The 21,364-nt window shown below is 47.6% G+C and overlaps 2 protein-coding genes across 5 annotated transcripts in view; one reads left to right on the top strand and one right to left on the bottom strand.

Annotated features, from left to right (window-relative positions):
- Positions 1–5,563, bottom strand: part of TDRD9 (tudor domain containing 9) — a 120,896-nt gene extending 115,333 nt beyond the window's left edge. The window contains exon 1 of the mRNA XM_061182922.1: positions 5,346–5,563. Coding sequence (XP_061038905.1) covers positions 5,346–5,563 — 218 coding nt within the window. The remainder of the gene's footprint in view (positions 1–5,345) is intronic.
- Positions 5,564–9,823: 4,260 nt separating this feature from the next.
- Positions 9,824–14,582, top strand: ATP5MJ (ATP synthase membrane subunit j). Of its 4 annotated transcripts, none has more exons than XM_061182920.1 (5): positions 9,842–9,933; positions 10,352–10,512; positions 12,858–12,981; positions 13,718–13,741; positions 14,432–14,582. In XM_061182920.1, exons 3-5 carry the CDS (start codon positions 12,858–12,860, stop codon positions 14,464–14,466), a joined length of 183 nt encoding a protein of 60 aa, XP_061038903.1. In that variant the 5' UTR covers positions 9,842–9,933; positions 10,352–10,512; the 3' UTR covers positions 14,467–14,582. The 4 variants fall into 4 exon arrangements, with proteins under 4 accessions (XP_061038900.1, XP_061038903.1, XP_061038901.1 ...); XM_061182918.1 differs by having other exon boundaries at positions 9,850–9,933; positions 10,341–10,512; XM_061182919.1 differs by having other exon boundaries at positions 9,850–9,933; positions 10,341–10,517.
- Positions 14,583–21,364: the final 6,782 nt, after the last annotated feature.

Genomic DNA, 21,364 nt, shown 5'->3' with positions numbered 1-21,364 from the left:
GGCCTCAAAGCCTTAAACTCCCAAACATCTAGCTCCACAGCCAGACTTCTTTCCTCGATTCATGCACTTACTGTTAACTAACAGGATTTTCAGAGTTAACATGTTCAAAATCAAACACCTGGTATTCCCCCAAAACCAGTTCTTCCTTTGGTCTGGCCTTTCTCAGTGGATGGCAACACCTTCCAAATGCTCAGCCGGAAACCTTGGTGTCACCCATGACGGCTTCTCCATTCCTATTCTATACCTGATCCAGCTACAAAGTTCCTGCCTCTTAGTAATATACCCTGAATTCCACCATCACTTACCACCTCCACTGCTACTGTCCTGGTCTAAACCACCATCCTCTCTCTTGCTTGGATGATGTATTAGTGAGGGTTCTCCAAAGAAACAGAACCAACAGGACGTCTGTATCTATAGAGAGAAATTAGTTTTAAGGTATTAGCTTACACAATTGTAGAGGTGCAAGTCCAAAATCTGCTGGAGACCCAGGTCAGTTGCAGTCTGAGTCTAAAGGGAGTTTGCTGGCAGAATTCCTTCTCGCTCAGGGGAGATCAGTCTTTGTTCTATTCAGGCCATCAACTGATTGCATGAGGCTCACCCACATTATGGAGGTTAACCTGCTTTACTCAAAATCCGCCTACTTAAATGTTAATTCCATCCAAAAAATATCTTCACTGAAAGACCCAGAGTAATGTTTGACCAAATATCTGGGCACCATGGTGCAACCAAGTTTACACATAAAGTTGATACCTGACCTCCCTGTTTCTGCCCTGGGCCCCCTGCATTCATTCAACTGGCAGTGACCCTGTTGGAGTGGAGACCACACGCGGCAGCTATGCCCAAAACCTCTAAGCGCCCTCCAGTGGCTCCCCGATGTCAAAGATGAAGCAGCAAGCTCCTCACTGAGAGTGAACAAGGAACTCTTGACCTGGCACCCTGTTGCCTCTCCGACTTCATCTCCTCCCTCCCTCTCAATCCCTCTACTCCAGCTGCACGTGGTAGATACAGAATAGACACTCAAATAGTTTTCCAATTAATGGGAAAATTACCTAATAGACTAAATCTGTTAAACAGACAAAGGTTTTTAAAAAACATGGACTTTTGTGGGTGAATAGAAAACAGAACTCCATGGAGGGTAACACAAGCAAATACTACCATCTAGGGAAGGCCTAAATACTGAAAGGCAAGGCAAAAAGGAAAAAGTCACATGCTTTGGAGTCAAACACACCCATTGTACAACATAACAGATACATGGGCTGGGATAAGTTTCTCAACTTACCTGATCCTTGACTTCCTCAGCTATAAGATGGGACTTGCCTGTCAGAAGAAGTGAGATTGTTTGTACTGCCTGCATCACCTGACACAATGCCCAACACAGTAAGCATTCAGCTTATAGTAAGACATTTCAAGAAGGAAACGTGAAATTAACAAAAAAGGAAACTGGGTAAGAGCATCACCAGATGCTTTTGAAAAGCGATTTGAAAGCTTTCTGTAGTGGAGTTTCTCTGGGACAAAGTACATTTTAAGGTACTGGAGAGTCAAAGATGTCAAAGTGAGAATTAAGCAAGACCGTCATGAGCCCAGGAGTTCGTGTGAGTTAGGAAGACAGAGGGAAGTCCACACACAAAGCAACACTGGGCAGAAGGGCAGTGGGAGTGCAGCGAGGCTCCCAGCCACAATCTGAGGACCATGCCCTGCATTCCAAAGGAAAGTTGGCACAGACAACCCTGGAGGAAAACACAACGGCCTAACACAGCCACTAAGTTTCTCTTTTTCATATGCCAAGGTGAAGAAACAGGAATGTAAAAATAAAAGAAAGCATACGCCAGGACTTCCCTGGTGGCTCAGTGATTAAGAATCCGCCTTCCAATGCAGGGGACACAGGTTCAATCCCTGGTCGGGAAACTAAGATCCCACATGCTGCGGGGCAACTAAACCCGCGCACCGCAACTAGAGAGAAGCCCGCAACAAAGACCCAGCACAGCCAAAAAAAAAAAAAAAAAAGAAAGAAAGAAAAAGAAGAAAAGGAAAGCATACCCCACAATCAGCACAAAGGAGCAAAAATACAATAACATGTGGAAAACAAGACAGGAGGAAATCCATAGTATCATTGAATATATCATTTGCAAACCATTCAACTACCCCTACTCACTTTACCACCCTTCCCAGCTCCTGGTCCTCTCTTAACTTCTCATCACAGGAACTCAAGCAGGGCTTTCTTTCAGAAAGAAATTCACACTGTGACTCTGTACTCACCACACAGACACAGGTCCATCTCACAGAGCAATTCTTATTTGAACTACCATAATACAGTCTGGTATTTTCTATTGCTTTTTTTTTTTTTTTAATGCTGATGGTCACAACTCATATGACTCATTAAGCTGATTTAACAGCACCCACAGACTGGACTCTGGGGACTCAATGCAAGCTAATCTTCCTACCTGAGTGACTGTCCCTCTCAAATACCTTTTCACTGTGCAATACCCTATACTTATAAAGCCTGCCTTCCCCAACATCAAATGTTTTCTCACCAACATCAAAACTCTCCTTCAGGGCTTCCCTGGTGGCACAGTGGTTAAGAATCCGCCCGCCAATGCAGGGGACACAGGTTCCTGCCCTGGTCCAGGAAGATCCCACATGTCGCAGAGCAACTAAGCCCGTGCGCCACAACTACTGAGCCTGCGCTCTAGAGCCCGCGCGCCACAACTACTGAGCCCACACGCCACAACTACTGAAGCCCGCGCGCCTAGAGCCCGTGCTCCGCAACGAGAAGCCACCGCAATGAGAAGCCCGCGCACCGCGATGAAGAGTAGCCCCCGCCCGCTGCAACTAGAGAAGTCCACACGTAGCAATGAAGACCCAACGCAGCCAAAACTAAATAAATAAAATAAATAAATTTATTTTAAAAAAAAAACTCTCCTTCACTGGGAAGACATCATTGAACAAGCCTCTGAGCAGCCGCTGTGTGCCAGGCACTGCAGCTGCAACAGCTTCATGGTCAGCTCATCTAAGTCTGAATCCCAGCTCTACCACTGTATTAGTTTCCTGCTGCTGCCACAAGTCACCACAAGTTCAGAAGTTTAAAAAAACACAGATGTATTATCTCACAGTTTCTGTAAATCACAAGTCCAGGTGGACCCAACTGGGTCCTCTGTCTAGGGTCCCACAAGGCCAAAATCAAGGTGTTGGCAGGGCTGCACTCCCTGAGCTGGAGGCTCATTCTGGTCATTGGCCAAATTCAGTTCCTTGAAGTTGCAGAACTGAGGTCCCCATTTCCTTGTTGGCTGTCAGCCAGGATCCAGTCTTTGCTCTTAGCTGCCCACATTCCTTCTCAAGCTTTCCATGTGGCCCCTCTAACAATGACCAGTCAAGTCCCTCTCATGTTTCAAATCCCTGACTCTACCCAGAAAAGGTCTCTGCTTTTAAGAGCTCATTTGATTAGATAATCCAGGTAATCTCCCTATTTTAGGATCTGTAACCTTAATTACATCTGCAAAATCCCTTTTGCCACGTAACATAAAATACTCACAGGTTACAGCGGATATCTTTTGGGGGTGGGGGAGGAAGTCATTCTACCTACCTTGACCATTTATTACTGGAAACCAGGCAAATCACTTTACCACCCAAGTCTGCTTCCTCATCTATAAAATCAAGGTAATGCCAGCAACCTCAAGGGGTTGTTTTGAGGATTAAATAATATAGCTATATTTAACTGGGTGCCTACTATTTGCTAGAGACTCTGGCATTAGATGAGCATTAAGGGTCCAGGAAGTTAAAAGGACATTTAAATCCATGCTGGTCGTTTCTGACAAGGTCAATAATAGCTTACTTCAGTACCAAAGTGAGTTATTTAAAAGCAATACTGTTCTGCCCATTAAGTCTACCGAGCAGGCAGGGGAGTGGGGGCAGGGGGCGGATCTAAGGGATCATTCGCCAGAGTAATTAAAGGAAACAAAGTGTGTGAAAATGTGAACAAAACAGCCACTCTAAAGCTGTACAAGAGTCTCTCTGTCCCCTCCCTGCCTCCAAGAAACAAATTTACCAACGATCCCAAGTCGCACTTGACTTTACAAAGGCTCGAAACAACCCATGAGACCTTGACTCAGACTCTTGAGTCCACCCACTAGATCAAATGGGGGTGAGGGCTGGGGGCAATGCACAAAGGTAACTTAAAAAAAATTAAAACCACCCTCTCAACTGCAAAGGGTGTCGAACTTGGGGGGAAGAGGCCAAGCAGTGATGCAGATACCCCAAGCAGGGGATACTTCCACACTGACCTTCTTTAAAGAGGGAGCAGGTGTTTCTACTCACCACATCTAGGTCTCCTAAAAACACAGGCATCCTCTTGCCTTATTTCCACTAAAATCACGTGAACAGATTAACTGACAGCACCCAAGTCAAGGAATAATGGCAGGAGGAGCACCAATAAAACTGAACAAAGATCCAGCATTAGGGCTCCTTGGTATCTACCCAAATGAGCCGAAACTTTTGACCTCACAAAAAACTGCACAGGAATGATTACAGCAGCTTTATTCATAACTGCCAAAACTTGGAAGCCACCAAGATATTCTTCAGTGGCGATCGGGCCGTGGTGCATCCAGACAATGTAATATTATTCAGCACTAAAAAGAAATGAGCTATCAAGCCGTAAAAAGACATGGGGGAACCTTAACTGCATATTCCTAAGTGAAAAAAGCCAATCTGAAAAGGCTACATACCGGACGCTTTCCAACTATAAGGCATGCTGAAAAACGCAAAGCTACAGAGACAATAAAAAGGTGGCTGGGGGGGGGGGGGCGGGGGAGAGAGGGATGAAGAGGCAGAACACAGAGGATTTTGAGGACAGTGAAAGGACTCTGTATGATGCTAATGGCGGATACATATCGTTACACTTTGTCCAAACCGACAGACTGTACACCACCAAGGATGAACCCTCGTCTTATCGACGGATTTAGTTAATGATAATAAACATACCACAGTAAAGCTAGATGCTGACAATGAGGGAAACTGCTCGGGGTGCAGGAGGTACATGGGACTCTACTTTCTGTTCAATTTCTCCATAAACTTAAATTGCTCTAAAAAATAAATAAATAAAGCCTACCAATAAAAAGTTTTTAAACTGAACCAAACTCTGGAGCGGCTCCGCTCCTGGTAGGGAGAAGTTAGCCTGGCCCAGGCCACGGGGTGGGGCTTGCTTGGTGGCCAGCTCACTCTGGGACAGCCAGACATCTCACCAGAGCGGCCGACGCCAGCGACATGGTCATGCAGGGTCGGGGCGGCCCAGGTCCTCGTTGCCCAGACCCGCACCTGCGCCCGCCCCCGTCTCTCCCCCGCCAGCCTCCTACCTCCCGGGCGCCACCGGCCTGGCCTGGGCCTGGGCCTGGGCCGGGGCCGGAGCCGGGGCCTGAGCCTGGGCCTCAGGGCCCGCGTCCCTGCGCTGCGCCTCGTCCCGGGCCGCCTCGGCCGGGAGGGCGGGCGGCGAGCCCAGCAGCTCCACATTGGTCACCGTCTTGCCGATGGTGAACCAGTCATTGATCTGGTCGAGGGTGAGCTTGCGCAGCATGCTCACAGGCCAGCGTCCGCGCCTCTTCAACCGCCGGTCAGAGCGGAGGGAACAGGCAGGGCGGGAACACGACGCAGCGACCGCACGACGCAGCGACGGCAGGCCCGCGGCCCCGCCCCGCCGCAAGCCCTCCAATCAGAGCGCCCCACGCGCGCCACGCGCCCCACGCGCCACCCTGACCTTGTGCCGCCGCGCCGCCCCGCCCCGCCCCGCCGCGCCGTGTGAGGCCGGCCAGGAGCGCTTGCGCGTCAGCGACGCCGAAGTCCGGCAGCTGGGGGTCGGCCACCAGGTCCCGAAGTTGGCAAAACGAGTCCCTCAGGGCCGCTCGGCCGTCTGGGGGCGGGGCCCAGCATCAGCGAACCCGGGATGTGCAAAAACAAGGCCTCCAGTCTCTCTCCAACCTCCCCTTTTGAGGGCTACGCCATCTGAGGCTTGGCGCTCTGGGCCAACACGGGACAGACGTTTACTGAGCACCTGCTGTGCGCCTGGCCCAGTGCAGGGTCGTGGTAATGGACCTCAGCGTGGAGAAGATGGACGGCAAACCAGAGCCTGCTAACCTGGGACACCTTGCACCTAATTTGGGGAAGGGAGCAAGGAAGTCAGGGAAGGCTTCTTGGAGAAAATGACACCTAAGTGGAAACCGGCAGAAGAACCAGGAACAAGCCCAAAGAAAGAGGACTTGGAGGGGGAGGTAGTCCGCTGAAGAAGGCCTGAAGGCGGGTGGCCCTGCTGGCTGAATTGAGGATCTGGAAGAAGTTCAGTGGGGCGAGATCTTGACTAAACTGAGTTCATCTTCCTTCCTTCCTAAATCCGCGTCTCGGGGGCTGTGTCCTCCCCACAGCTAGACAGAAACAGGTGGTGAGAGGTTCACATTTGGAGGTCATCAGCAAATGGATGGTGGTTAAAACCCTGGGAGCAGCTGAAATGGTCCAGGCCAGAGCGAGTGAAGGTAGACAGAAACTTGGAAGCAGCCTGAAAGAAGGGTCAGAGAGGAAAAATCCAGTAAAGATATACAAAGGAAGAAAGGCAACAGGGAGAATCAGAAGAGTGACGTTACTGCCTGCCCACCTTCACACCGTCAGTGCCCAGTGCAGCGTCTGGCACAGTGTGGGCTCGCAGGACAGAGCCCTGTGAAAAAATAGGTGGAAGGCATCCAGAGCATGGCACTGGTCAACAGTGTGAGGGCCAATCAATTAAACACTGGAAAATGCCCAAAGAGTGGCAGATAAGAGGTCAGCCTGAGAACAGTGCAGAGAGAAGTCAGACTAGGCCGGGTTGAGCTATTGGTTTCTTAAAGAAAACAAACCCAGCATGGTACTGAGGTAGAAGTCCCAGGCCCTGTCTTGGCCAAACCACTAACGTATTACGAGCTCTGGGCCTCGTATTTTGACTGTTCCAAATAGTGCAGGCTTCAAAACTCCCCCTCACACGCACATTTTTTGGCAAGGAAAAAAGAACATATTTTTCAATAAGTAAGAAAATGTGATCGTAAAATCATTTAGACTCTCAGTATGTCATTCAGCATTGGTTGGAAAATACTGCAACTTCATCCATTTTGTGAAGGCTAGCACATGTTCTGAATTTCACAAGTTAGGCCGAAACCACTTCAAACGACTCTGCAAATCCCATTTGTGTTTCCTACTACGTTACTGTTCCCACACTACCTTCCTTTGTTGATGTTACAATGAGTGTGTTTCTAAGTGGAAGTTGCTCTTTTTCTGAAGAAGGTGCCTTTCACGCAGATGTTTTCTGAAGGGCTTTTTCTATGTTCTTTGATCCTTTTGGCTTACTGCCTCCTTCGGTCCTCCTGAGGTTTGAGTTTTTAACTGCAGTTGAAGGACACCGTCTTGATGCTTCTTCAGTTTTGAAATTTGTTGTCATTTAACTGCCACTTTCCAGACGAAACGCTGGTAACATTCGGTGTCGTGACAGATTAAATGGCTTTGAGCCCCTTTGTTTCATGAGTAGTTCTTGGTGCTCTTTAGTCACCTGGCCCAGCCCATCTGGCATTCCTGCCCAACGTCCAGAGTTAAAAAGAGGCAGCTTCATAGTTCCGAATAGGCATGTAGACATCTAGACCAGAGCACAGGGGAAGGCCACGGAGTGCGCCTTGGTGGAGGTTTCGCATATTTGCATCCCCAGAGTAGTTGGAGCTGCAGGCCCAAAGGGAAAACAGCTGCGAGCAATTCCAAGCGATGTTGATGCTGTGCAGTGGGAGGAGCTTTGCCCCAAATACCTTCATATCTTCAATGACCTTCTCAGCCACGAAACACAGCGTTTTGCACTTTGAATTAATCTGCTGGGATGACCCTTTCTTTAAACATTGTTTTCTTTGAACATGTGTTTTTCATGGGCTACGTTGGATTAGCAACTGAGGACATTAAAATTCTGTTGCTCTCAAGTCGAGTTTGAAGTTCAAAAGATTTGTCCTGAAATAGCTTCCGACGATGATGCTCTTCCTTAAACTTTTCCTAAGTGCTTACTGTCCTCTGCGGTTTTCTAGCTCATTGTAAGTCTAAAACATTCTTCTTCTAAGACAGTGTTTCTCAAACCTTGTCCTTGTCTCAGGACCCCTTTACATGCTTAAAAATTGTTGAAGACCCTACGGAGCTTTTGTTTACGTGGGTTCTATCTACTTTATTTAGGGATTACAACTGAGAAATGTTTTATTTACTTTTTAAATTCATTTAAAAATGATAATAATAAAACCAGTTGATGTTAAAGGGAATAATTATGAAAAGTCACTATATTTGCCCCCAAAGTTTTGTGTTTGAGAAGAGTAAAAGACTCTTACATTTTCACAGACCTCTTAATGTCTGCCTTAATGGAAGATAGCTGGTTTCTCCTGTTTTTGTACTCATTCTGTTGTGGCATCACAAGCCACACAGCCTCTGGAAAACTCCACCATACACTTGTGAGAGAATTCTAGTGAAAAAGACAAATAACATCTTACCATTATTACAAACAATAGTTTCAGCCCTCGGGGGCCTTGGAAACCCCCAGCCCACACTTTGAGCATCACTGCCCTAAGTTTTCCAAGTTTTCCAAATGCAGCTTCATTTGATCCTAAGCTTCTTTCCCTTCGAAGCAGGACCAAGTTCGTTGCTCTTCCTTTCAGCCTCCCCATCCTTCCTTCTGAGCTCAACTTTCCTTCTGCCTGAACAATGAACATTGATTTTTTTTTTTAATCTGCAGACCTACTGGTGATTATTCCCTCAGTCTTAGTTGGTCCAAAATGTCATTTTGCCTTCTGTTCTGAATGCTAATTTCCTCACGCATGGAATTCTAGATTGGCAGTTATACTAAGACACCAGTTACACCTATGATAGACTTTCCTGCTGTTCCTTTCTCTTTTGTCTGTGTTCCTGAATGGTTTCTTCTAACCCAGCTTCCAATTCAGTAATTCTTCAACTGTCTGATCCATTGCTGAATCAATCCAATTTCTATTGGGCTCTTTTTCAAATCAGCTAAGTGGCTTTCTTTTGTTTCACTTTTTACAGTTTCCAGTTTTCTGCTGAAATTTTCAGTCTTGTTTTTTATCTCCTTGCACATATTAAGCATGGTTATTTTTATTTACTTATTTTAAAATATTTATTTATTTATTTTGGCTGCACGGGTCTTAGTTGTGGGATCTTCGTTGTGGCATGTTTAGTTGCGGCATGCGGGATCTTTTAGTTGTGGCAATGCGAACCCTTAGTCGCAGCATGTGGACTCTTAGTTGTGGCATGCACGCAGGATCTAGTTCCCGGACCAGGGATCGAACCTGGGTCCCCTGCATTGGGAGCACAGAGTCTTACCCACTGGACCACCAGGAAGTCCCAAGCATGGTTATTTTTAAAGCCTGCGTCTTTTAGGTCCAGTGTCTGGCACCCCTGTGGAAGTCTTTATATTGTCTATTGAGTAGAATTACTGTGCACAGAATTGATGCATAAAAATATGCAGAGCAAAAAATGTTAACACAGAGAAATGGCAAGAAAATCAGAAACGGGAGATGCAGCTTTTTCTGCGTTTAACACAAGTAAAGATTCCCTTTTTCAGGTAGACCAACTTGTCGGCTTTGTCCAAGACCGTCTCTGTTTCAGCACTGAAAGTCCCACTCCCAGGCAAATCCGGATGGTTAAGTCACCTGATTGTGACACACCCCCCCCCCCCACGTCCCCTCACCCAACCCTCCAGGCGGCCGAACCCGGGCGGCCGCTGGGGGCGCTGTGGTGCGCAGGCGCGGCCGGGGGGGGGTGGCGTGCTGGTCTAGGGCGACGCCGCTCCTTCCGCCTTCCCGGCAGGCCCCGCGCGGCGCCTGCGCGCTCAGTGACCTTTCCGAGTCATCAGCTGTGAGGTAGGGCTAGTTGAGCCGCTAGTCCTTCGCCGAGGTGAGTGCGGGGCTGGGGTCGGCGCTCGGCGTGGGGCAGCCGGTACGGTGAGGGGCCGGATCGCGGGCGGCGAGGACCCGGGGCCCGGAGTGGCCTCCACGGCGGGAGCGGGCGGGAGCCTCCCCGGCCCCACCGCGGCCACACCTCCATCCCTGCTGACCTTGAGGTCCAATCCCTCCCCCTGCCCACGCGCACTTTTTACTTGGGTCCCCCAAACTGTAAAGGGAGGTCGTCCGGGGGTTAGCTGTTATTGGCGAGTAAAGTCGAGGCCGCGCTACGCCTTTTCCTTCGGCCGTGAGAGGTTCAACCACCTAACCGAGCTTACTCGGCAAGTTAGTGATGGAGTCAGGATCCAAGCCGAGAGCTCTTACCCCATGTTTAGTCTCTTCTCCTTTTTACACCTCAAGTTTCCTTGCAGCACGCTGTTCTCGGAGCTACACTGTACGTATGACAAGGCTTTGGGAAAGGGGGAAACGGGGACCAAAACGGGATCGGAGGTGATTGCAGTTGTACGGACCTCAGCCTGTGAAGCCCGGTCTGAGGCTCAACGGGTCAGACGTTTCCTGTTTCCAGTGTAAGGTCAGGTAATAGTTTGCTGTTAATGTAACATACCAACCACTTTGCAGACTTAAACGGACAGAGCGGGCACCCACTTGGCCTTGGAATAGGATGGGTCTTTGAAGGAATGGGCGCTAATAAAACTCACACAGCTGGGAAACGATGCTAGATAGAGTGAACTCAGGCAGAAAAAGTAGGGGGCCTCATTTTGTAGACATTGGGAACATGTCGCTTGTCCAGCCAGATATGGCAGCCTTGGGCCAAAGGCGGGGTGGGAGGTAAGCATTTGCCGTGTACCTACCCTGTAGCACTCTTGGGTAATTCTAGGTGAGGAGACAACACCAGGGGCCTGGGCCCTGAGCAAAATATGGAGATAACAGAAGTTTCTTTGGCCCCTTCTTACCTCCTTTACACCCTCCTAGTTTGCTTTGCACTTTTCCTTCTAGATCCTCTTCTGGCCTTGCTCTAAGGCCCCTAGCTGACCTGGGCCTTGCCCTCAGCTCCTTAAGTCCTTCCTCGTAGAATCTCAGGAGCTTAGTACTGTTGTAGTCAGCTGGGCATTTGCAGCAATTCTTTCTGCTCTTGCTGCGATCATTTACTGAGTTTTTATTCCACACCAGGCAGTAGGTTGGGGTCCTTTACTTTGAGAGCCCAGTGGGGCAAGTGGAGCTATCCCTGTTTCACAGAAAGGGAAACCTCTGAAATGACAGCGTCAAGACATTCCCAGGATCGAGGGCAAAACAGGCTGAACTGGTGTAGGAACCCAGGATTCGCAGGCTTCCGACCCCATTGGTCTTCCTTCCCAGTCAGTGCTGGGCACAGGGAGGAGAGGAATTTGCTCAGTCCCTCTGAACTCTTCCTGTCCAGGGCTTCCAGAGGCTTCCTCCACATCCTGTTTGGATCCTCTCAGCTGCCTTTTCAGGACAGGGCTGTTGGTTTCTTGGAACGTTAAGCTCTGACAGAGCATCCCAGTACTGCCTGAAGACAGGAGATGTGAGGGCAGACATGTCTGCAAGGGGTTCCAGGAGGAGGACACAGCCACGTCTTCCTGGGTCACTCAGGGGGCTGGCTAGCCTTCAGGCCTGGGCCTCAGCCTGGGTATGTTCTCTCTTTGGAAGAGCTGGAAGCCAGGCCTCGGAGCGGATTCTCAGTAATGAGGAGCAGATACAGCTGGGTGACTTACAGATCCAGCTGTGTGATCTCAGGCAACTGTGTGATCTTCTCCAAGTAGTGCAGGAGATAAGCAAGTAAAGCACTTCATGAGTGCTGTTAAATTTGCATGACATTCTGAGAATAAAAGCTGTGTTCTTTGCTGTGGCCTCCAAGGCCCTGTATGACCTGGCCATCTTCTGTCCACTAGCCCAGCCATGACACTTTATGTAACAAGCACTTGCTGTAGGACAGCAGATACTGTAATTGACACATAGCAACGCCTCCATCTTCATAACAGCTCTCTGAGGCGGGTGGTGTTTTTATACCTGTTTTAGAGATGAGGAAACTGAGGCAGTTTAAGTTAGCTGGAAAGTGACAGAGCCCGGATTTGAATCTGAGCGACCACAGTGGCCTTCTCGCTGTTCCTTCCACTCCAAGCATGTTCTGACCTTGGGTCTTGGCCCGTGAGCTGCCTCTACCAAGGACACTGTTCTCCCAGATGCTCTGGCTCTTTAGAGAACTGAAAGTTCTCTCCAAAAAAAAAAAAAAAAAAGTGAGGTGATGGATGTGTTAATCGCCTAGACGGGAAGTCCCTGCACACTGTGCACATGTAGCGAGTCACCACCATGGTGCACACCGTAAATATGTTACATTTTATATGTCAGTTATGCCTCAATACAGCTGAGAGTCAACAAAACAAAAGAAGGACTGAGATACAGCTGATGAACGTGAGCTCAGGTCTGGGTGTTAGTCTCACAGGGAAAGCACCATGCCTTGACCATGTTCTTTTTCAGCTTTGAATGCCAACAGTTCTTAACATGGTGATGCAAGTATGCTAGTTTCTTCAAAAGTGTGTAATTCTTGGCATAATTTGGGGGCATTCGTGGAGGATAGCCTTCAGAGAGGGGGACCATTGATGACAGTGCGGGACGGCACGGGCTGGGAGAGCTCTGGGGCTGGAGGAATGTGTAGTGATGGAGTGCCCGGATGGCCAAGGTTAGGGGATGGTGAGAGGTGAGTGGAACTTGGAAAGCTGTTGAGAGCAGGAGTCCCCATGTAGATGTTGGAATGGCTTCGGGTAGCAGGTTCGGCATAGGGGCTGCTCCCCGTTGAATAGTTTGGGAAATAGGGTCAAACTTAATAAATGGAAACCTCTTACCAGTTAGATTTAAAACAATAGTCATGGTAATATATATCACTGTGTTCCTTTTCAGATGCTTCAAAGCTTTATTAAGAATGTTTGGATCCCCATGAAGCCCTACTATACCCAAGTTTACCAGGAGATTTGGGTAGGAACGGGGCTGATGGCTTTTATCGTTTATAAGATCAGGAGTGCTGGTAAGTTTCTTTGTGTTTGATTCATTGGAGGTCAAGAAAAAATTACTTTCAAGAGGAATCACAATTCATATTGTAAAGAAACTATGGTTCTTAACTAGGAGTGAACATCAGAACCCCTGGTGGTCCTTTGTTAAAATGTGGGGAGTGTAAGAGCTATGTCTGTGATAAGAAATTTGAACAAGACCTTGATATCGGAATTGTTAATTTTCTTAGGTGTGGCAATGGTATTTAGAATGCATGGGAGATGTCTTTAGTTTTAAGAGATGCAGGTTAAAATATTTAGGGATGAAGTGTCATGGTATGCCGCGTTTTATTGTACCTTTTCCACTGATCTGAATGTTTAAATATTTTCATAATTAAAGTTGGGGCAGAGTAACCATTTGGTTCTCAGTGAAGCAGAGATGAGACCCAACTGTGTATGAATGAGCGATTGGTTGAAAAGAGGAAAGAAAGGAGAAACTTTAAACTGCAAGACTGGAGGTTAGGATCTGGTAGAGAGTGAAGAGTCCTGCAGATTCTGAAGGGCTATTTAACTGTTCAGAGAACATCTGTGGTAGAATTTGTACAACTTCTTGGCTTTGAGACACTATAGGAATTCCTATTTTCTGAAAGCTTCATTTAACAGCTTTGCGTAAGCTATGAACTTTTCAGCCAAATGATGATTTCAACAGTGAGTCGACTAAAGGCATTTTTGTAAAGCATTGATATGACCAATTTTTCTTTCCATTTATTTTAGATAAAAGAAGTAAAGCCTTGAAAGGTAAGATTTCTGCTTCTTAAAATGGGTGGGGAATGAGAAACCCCATCGTACCTTTTTGGGACAAGGTATATCCCTGTTGTGAACTGAAGCTGACGCGAGGTTCAGTAAGCACCCAGACGCAGTAGGAACACTTCAGAAGGTGGCGTGTGCTGGCCCGCCGGGAGAGGGTTCCGAAGCTCTGCTCCCCGCAGTCTGCGTGTTGAAAACCACTGCTCACCCCGTGGGCCAAGTACAGCTTCCAGGAGCGAAATGAATTGATCGGGGCTAGCTGGTGCCACCAGTAGGCCAGCAGGAGTTAGCTGTGCCCGTGGGCTGCCCTGTAAAACGTGTTGTGAAAGCAAGAACCACATAAATGTGTGCCCTAGTGCTGGGCGTTTCTTCACTTCGCTTCCAAATGACAATGAAACTCTAGTCCTCTGAGTCCTGTGCAAACGTAGGACTGGCCCTTGCCCTTGGGGAGAAGACAGTTCCATGCCGCTTGCTCTGTGCGCCTGCACGTGAGCTGCGCGCCCGTGTTGATGCCACAGGCCCTCCGTATACGTCCATGTAGAAATGACCCTCCGTGTACGTCGTCACACTGGAAGTTGTCCTTCGCGCCTTCTGGCTTGTCAGCACGCGCCCCTGTAATGAACTGTCTTCTGCTCGCTCCTTTCCTCCTCAATCGTATCTCTTGTGCTTCTCTTTGAAAAGCTTCCAGCCCTGCGCCTGCTCATGGTCATCATTAACGAGCTCTCCTTGGATGGGACATCGGTCTGGCTGTGTTGTGGGAACGTGGGACATCGTGTTGACTTGCAGCAGTGCCCCTGCCCTTGGGCATGAATAAACGTACCTGTGACACCCATGCTGCCTGCGCCGTGTCTCTCCCTCCGCCCCGCGCCTGCCGCACTCCGAGTAGGTCTGCGCGCGCCAGTTGCAGCCAGAGTCTCGCCGAGCTGCCCTGTCCTTAGGAAATCCAAGGGGCTGAGGAGTGAACACCTCCGTTAGCGCAGGGGTGGAGGGCAGATCTAGGCTTCACACTCTGAAGGTCAATAAATGTTAAGCAGATGATTCTGCTACTTAACTCCTGTGACCTCCCTGAGCCTCTGTTTTCTCATCTGGAAAATGGAGATAATGTGTAAGTTCTAACTTAGAGTTACTGTGGAGCGCAGTGAGAAAGTATGCAAGAGCATTATTTAAACTGTAAAATGCCTTTTTTAAAAAAAATTTTATTGGAGTATACTTGATTTACAATGTTAGTTTCAGGTGTACAGCAAAGTTATGTAAAATGCTTTAGAGATAGGCAGTATTAGATCATATGGTGGATGGAATTATACGCCCTAGAAAATTTTATCCAGAAATCACTTCTAAGGCAAGATACATAAATTTTTTTTTAAAAAATCAATTGATACTTCTTCTAGTTTGGCTAATATCAAGTGAATGCTGCATAATGTTTTTCTCCATTTAAGGCAATTACCAAAACCCCTAAAATTGCATTTAAAAAATAGATTCTAAAGCAGTAAGCGTAGGGGTGGAATTGAGTCCAGTTTGAAATCTCGTGCTTTGCAGGTGATGGGGGTCTGCCTGTGGAATAGAAATGGTGGCCCAGGTCTTGGTCCTGGTCTCTCGCCATGGTTGGTGCCTGACAGATGGCTGCCACTTTTGGGTGGGGTCTCTGAGCCTTGGTTTCTTCTGTTGTAAAATGGGGATAAAACCCACTTATCAGGCTCACTGACTGCCTCATGGTTGTTGGCTCAACGGGGAACTGGCGTGAAAGCATCGTACAGCCCCAATGAGAGCTGGCATTGGAGCTGGGAGCAGGGATCACGTTTTCTCCGATAAGCTTTTGTTCTCTTCTCCGTCCAGAGGATGAGTCAGCACTGCGGATCAGAAAGTCCTAATCTTAAAAGTTACTCATGTGGGCCATCTGTTCTGAGACAGTATCACCTGGAGGGCTGTCAGCAAGGACTAGCGGGGCCCAGCATTTCTGCTTCCATTGGTGTGGCAAGGGGCCTGAGAACTTGTATTTCTCGCGAGTTCCCAGGACGTGCTGATGCCCCGGGACCACACTTTGAGAACCACTGATCCGTACAAAGGAAGTCCTGTTCCCCGCCCCCCACCCCGAGCCCTTTCATCCACTACGTCAGTGTCCACCCGTGTTCCCCCGGTGCTGTGCCTCTTAGCAATTCAGTCCTAGGAACCGAATGAGGTAGAGCTGCAGTCCCATTTTACATAGGAGGAAACTGAGGCTGAGAGAGGGCAGTGATGTGCCAGAGGTCAGCTAGCCGATGCTGGGACCAGGACTTGCGCTCGGGGAGGCTGAGCTCTTATCCAGAGAAGGAGAAGGTGAGGCCTGGGCAGCCAGCCCCTGGAGTCAGCAGAGGAGCTGGTGTGCGGGCCCTGGGAGCGTCTCCCCCTCTACCGCTTGTGGGTTCCTTTAGTTACAATCATCAGTAAATAAAAACCCATCATGGACCAGTTGCCCGTACTGCACCTGTGCAGAATGGGGTGAGGGGCTCTTGGGATTTATGTTGTGAAGGGAACTTGGCTGAGATGGGGCATATCCTATGAAAGGTGGACCCTCTGGCCTGTGAGTGATGCAGAGTGGCAGGTTGGAGCATGTTGAGGAGAGACCTGCTCTACCCCCACCCCCACCCCCGGAGATTGTGCCCAGCGTCAGCCATGCCTTAAAGAGTGGAACAAAACTGTCTTCCTGCTGCACCAAGTGGTTTCCCGTCCCTAATTCCTAAGTGGAGACAGCGTGTTTTGTCGCAGAAAGCAGCAGAGTTTTGTTGCTGCCCAGAACCCACTTGCTGTTTGCACACAAGCTGGTCATGTCCCGAGGTGGCCTGCAGGTGGAGCCAGTGCGCGCCGCCAGCCTGTCGTCGCCAGGCTTCCTGTGGGCCCCGAGCACAGATGTGGGACTGCCCGGAGCTGTGCTGGGCACGGTGGGGGGTGCGGGGGGGCACCCTGTTCAGAACAGCGCTTGGGCGGTGCCGACAGAAGAGAGGCATCTGTCTACAGAAGCAGAGAGGGCCTCGAATCCACCCGCGGGCAGGAGCAGCCAGTTTCCAGATGCAGCTCCAAGGAGGCCCTTTATCCTGAGGTCCACACATCCCGCCCATCCGTGCTTCGTCAGTGTTCTTCAGAGTGGCCTGCAGAGGACCCTGAAGGCAGAGGGAGGAGAACACGGTCCCAGCATCTGAAGGGGTAACTTTCAACAATGTGTTTCAGCCACCAGGGAGCCTCTGGAGGAGGCATGTGTTTCTTGCTTGTCACTGTATTAATATATCCCGGGATGCGTGTGCCCCAGTCGAGCTGTGCGGCACCTGTAAGATGATTGATCATAAATTGCAGGTTTGGGACTTCCCTGGTGGCACAGTGGTTGAGAGTCCGCCTGCCAATGCAGGGGACATGGGTTCGAGCCCTGGTCCGGGAAGATCCCACATGCTGCAGAGCAGCTAAGCCCGTGCACCACAACTACTGAGCCTGCGCTCTAGAGCCCACAAGCCACAACTACTGAAGCCCGCGTGCCTAGAGCCCGTGCTCCGCAACAAGAGTAGCCACCGCAATGAGAGGCCCATGCACCGCAACTAGAGAAAGCCTGTGTGCGGCAAAAAAGACCCAACACAGCCAAAAATAAAATGGACAAACACTCTAGCCAGACTGGTGAAGAAAAAATAAAGGGAGAAGAAAAAAGTAATATCAGGAATGAGGGAGGTGTCATTACTACAGATTCTACAGATATTAAAAGGATAAGGGAATATCACAAAGAGCTTGAAACCAGAAAATTCTACAGGGTGTATGAAATGGACAAGTTCCTTGTGAGACACAAACCACTGAAGCTCACTCAAGAAGAATGGAGAACCTAAATAGCCCTATATCAAAGAAATTTAATCTGTAGTTGAAAACTTTCTCAGAAAACTCCAGGCTCAGATGGCTTCCCTGATGAGTTACACCAAATATTGAAGAATGAAATAATACCAATTGTACACAAATTCTTCCTTAATAGAACAGGGGGAAACACTCCCCAACTCATTCTGTGAGATCAGCACCAGCACGATTCAAAAGTAGAACGACATTAAGAGAAAACTATAGACCAATATTCCTCTTGAACATAGATGCCAAATTTTTTAACAAAAGTTTAGCAAATTGAATCCAATCAAAAGTAAAAAGAAGTCATGACCAAGGAAGGGTTGGTTTAACATTCAAAAATCAATGAGATTTGGATTTTAATCAATGGCAACATTCAATAGAGAGAACAGAGAGAAATTGAGATGTTTAAGAAACCCTGAATAGGAGCAGGCTTAAGGTTACGCTGGCAGGTTCCCCAAGAGAAAGAATCTGGCAAACAGCAGAGAACCTACTGATTCTTAAGAACAAAGACTAATGACATAATCCTCAGCTGGCTGACTGATAATCTATCTACAACATTGTTTTCTCCAGGGAGCAGGGATTACTGGCATATTTTTTAATATACATGCTGACTTATATTTGTAAGTGCACATGTTAATGCTGAAACTAAAATAGTAGTAGTGGGGGAGGGATGGAGTGGGAGGTTGGGGTTAGCAGATGTAAGCTTTTATATATAGAATAGATAAACAACAAGGTCCTACTGTGTAGCACAGAGAACTATATTCAATATCCTATGGTAAATCATAATGGAAAAAAATGTTTAAAAAAGAATGTGTATATACATGTATATATATGTGTGTATGTATGTATGTATAATTGAATCACCTTGCTGTATAGCAGTAATTAACACTGAAAATCAGCTGTATTTCAATAAGAAAAAAATAGTAGTAGTTGTTTCTTAGGGCAGTATGCTGTTATGTGTAGCAGAAATAAGGTGTTCTTTGCTTAACTAAAAAAAAAAAAATCAATGTAGCTCACCATATTAATACAATAACAAGGAAAAACAATATCATCTCAATAGATGCAAAAAAAAAAAGCATTAGACAAAATTAAACATCCATTCGTGTAAAGTTTCTCAGCAAAGTAGGGATGGAATGTGACGTCCACAATATAAGTGCATCTAGGACTTCCCTGGTGGCGCAGTGGTTAAGAATCCACCTGCCAATGCAGGGGACGTGGGTTCGAGCCCTGGTCTGGGAAGATCCCACATGCTGAGGAGCAGCTAAGCCCATGCGCCACAACTACTGAGCCTGTGCTCTAGAGCCCGTGAGCCACAACTACTGAACCCATCTGCTGCAACTACTGAAGCCCACGCACCTAGAGCCTGTGCGCCGCAACAAAGAGAAGCCACCACAATGGGAAGCCCGCGTACCACAACGAAGAGTACCCCCACTCACTACAACTAGTGAAATCCCATGCGCAGCAGCAAAGACCCAACGCAGCCAAAAATGAATAAATAAATAAATTTATTAAAAATATATATATATAAGTGCATGTATAAAAAACTTTCAGCTGGGCTGCCCTGGTGGCGCGGTGGTTAAGAATCCACCTGCCAATGCAAGGGACATGGATTCGAGCCCTAGTCTGGGAAGATCCCACATGCTGCGGAGCAGCTAAGCCCGTGCGCCACAACTGCTGAGCCTGCACTCTAGCGCCCACGAGCCACAGCTACTGAGCCTGCACTCTAGAGCCCACGAGCCACAGCTACTGAGCCCGCGCGCCACAACTACTGAAGCCCATGCACCTAGAGCCTGTGCTCTGCAACAAGAGAAGCCACCTCAATGAGAAGCTTGTGTACCGCAACGAAGAGTAGCCCCTGCCCGCCGCAACTAGAGAAAGCCCACACGCAGCAACAAAGACCCAACGCAGCCTAAAATAAATTTTTTAAAAAATTATTTGTTTACATCCCCTTTCTGATGTTTCATTGTTAGTGTAAAGAAATACAACCCATTTCTGTATGTTAAACTTGTATCATGCAATCTTGCTGAATTCATTTATCAGTTATAGTAGTGTTTGTATGGAGTCTTTAGGGTTTTCTATATATAGTATTCTGTCATCTGCATATAATGACAATTTTACCTCTTCCCTGCCAATTTGACTACCTTTTTTTTTTTTTCTTGTCTAATTGCTATGGCTAAGACTTCCAATACTGTGTTGAAGAAAAGTGGTGAAAGTGGGCATCCTTTGTCTTATTCCAGATTTTAGGGGGAAGGCTTTCAGCATTTCACCATTGAGTGTTATATTGGCTGTGAGTTTGTCATAAATAGCTTTTATTATTTGAGATATATTCCCTCTATTCCACTTTTGTAAGGGTTTTTATCATGAATAGATGTTGAATTTTATCAGATGCTTTTTCTGCATCTATTGAGATGATCATGTGGTTTTTATCTTTTTTTTGTTGATGTGGTGTATCGCATTGATTGATTTGCGTATGTTGAACCATCCTTGTGCCCCTGGGGTGAATCCAACTTGGTCATGGTGTATGATCTTTTTTATGTGTTGTTGGATTCAGTTTGCTAATTTTGTTTTAATATAAATTTGTTTGTTTATTTATTTATTTATTTATTTTGACTGCATTGGGTCTTCGTTGCTGCACATGGGCTTTCTCTAGTTGCGTTGAGCGGGGGCTACCCTTCGTTGTGGTGCGCAAGCCTCTCATTGTGGTGGCTTCTCCTGCAGAGCATGGGCTCTAGGTGCGCAGGCTTCAGTAGTTGTGGCACATGGGCTCAGTAGTTGTGGCTCGCGGGCTCTAGAGCACAGGCTCAGTAGTTGTGGTGCATGGGCTTAGTTGCTCCGTGGCATGTGGGATCTTCCCGGACCAGGGCTCGAACCCGTGTCCCCTGCATTGGCAGGCGGGTTCCTAACCACTGTGCCACCAGGGGAGTCCAGTTTGCTAATATTTTGTTGAGAATTTTTGCATCTATGTTCATCAAAGATATTGGCCAGTAATTTTCTTTTTTGGTGATGTCTTTGTCTGGGTTTGATATCAGGGTGATGGTGGCTTCATATAATGTCTTTGGGAGTGTTCCCTCTTCAGTCTTTTGGAAGAGCTTGAGAAGAATTGGTATAAATTCATCGTTGTATGTTTGGTAGAATTCGCTTGTGAAGCCATCTGGTCCTGGACTTTTGTTTGTAGGGAGGTTTTTTTTGTTTTGTTTTAATTTATTTATTTTATTTATTTATTTTTGGCTGCATTGAGTCTTCATTGCTGTGCAGGGGCTACTCTTCGTTGCGGTGTGTGAGCTTCTCATTGCGGTGGCTTCTCTTGTTGTGGAGCATGGGCTCTAGAGTGCAGGCTCAGCAGTTGTGGCGCACGGGCTTAGTTGCTCCACGGCATGTGGGATCTTCCTGGACCAGGGCTCAAACCCATGTCCCCTGCATTGGCAGGCGGATTCTTAACCAATGTGCCACCAGGGAAGCCCCCTGTAAGGAGTTTTTTTATTACAGATTTTATTTCACATCTAGTGATCGGTCTTTTCAAGTTGTCTGTTTCTACTATATTCAGTTTTGGTGGGCTGTATGTTTCTAGAAAGTTGTACATTTCTTCTAGGTTGTCGAATTTGTTGGCATATGATAATTCATAGTGTTCTCTTATGGTGTTTTGTGCTTCTGCAGTATCAGTTGTGATTTCTCCTCTTTCATTTCTTGTTTTGTTTATTTGGGTTTTCTCTTTTCTTCATGGTGAGCCTTTGCCCAGCATTCTCCAGCTCTTCCTGAGCCGAGGGACAGCGC

Source organism: Eubalaena glacialis, chromosome 2, assembly GCF_028564815.1.
Source record: "Eubalaena glacialis isolate mEubGla1 chromosome 2, mEubGla1.1.hap2.+ XY, whole genome shotgun sequence".
In the NCBI taxonomy this organism is placed as follows: Eukaryota; Metazoa; Chordata; class Mammalia; order Artiodactyla; family Balaenidae; genus Eubalaena; species Eubalaena glacialis.
This window is presented reverse-complemented; position numbering and strand designations above follow the sequence as displayed.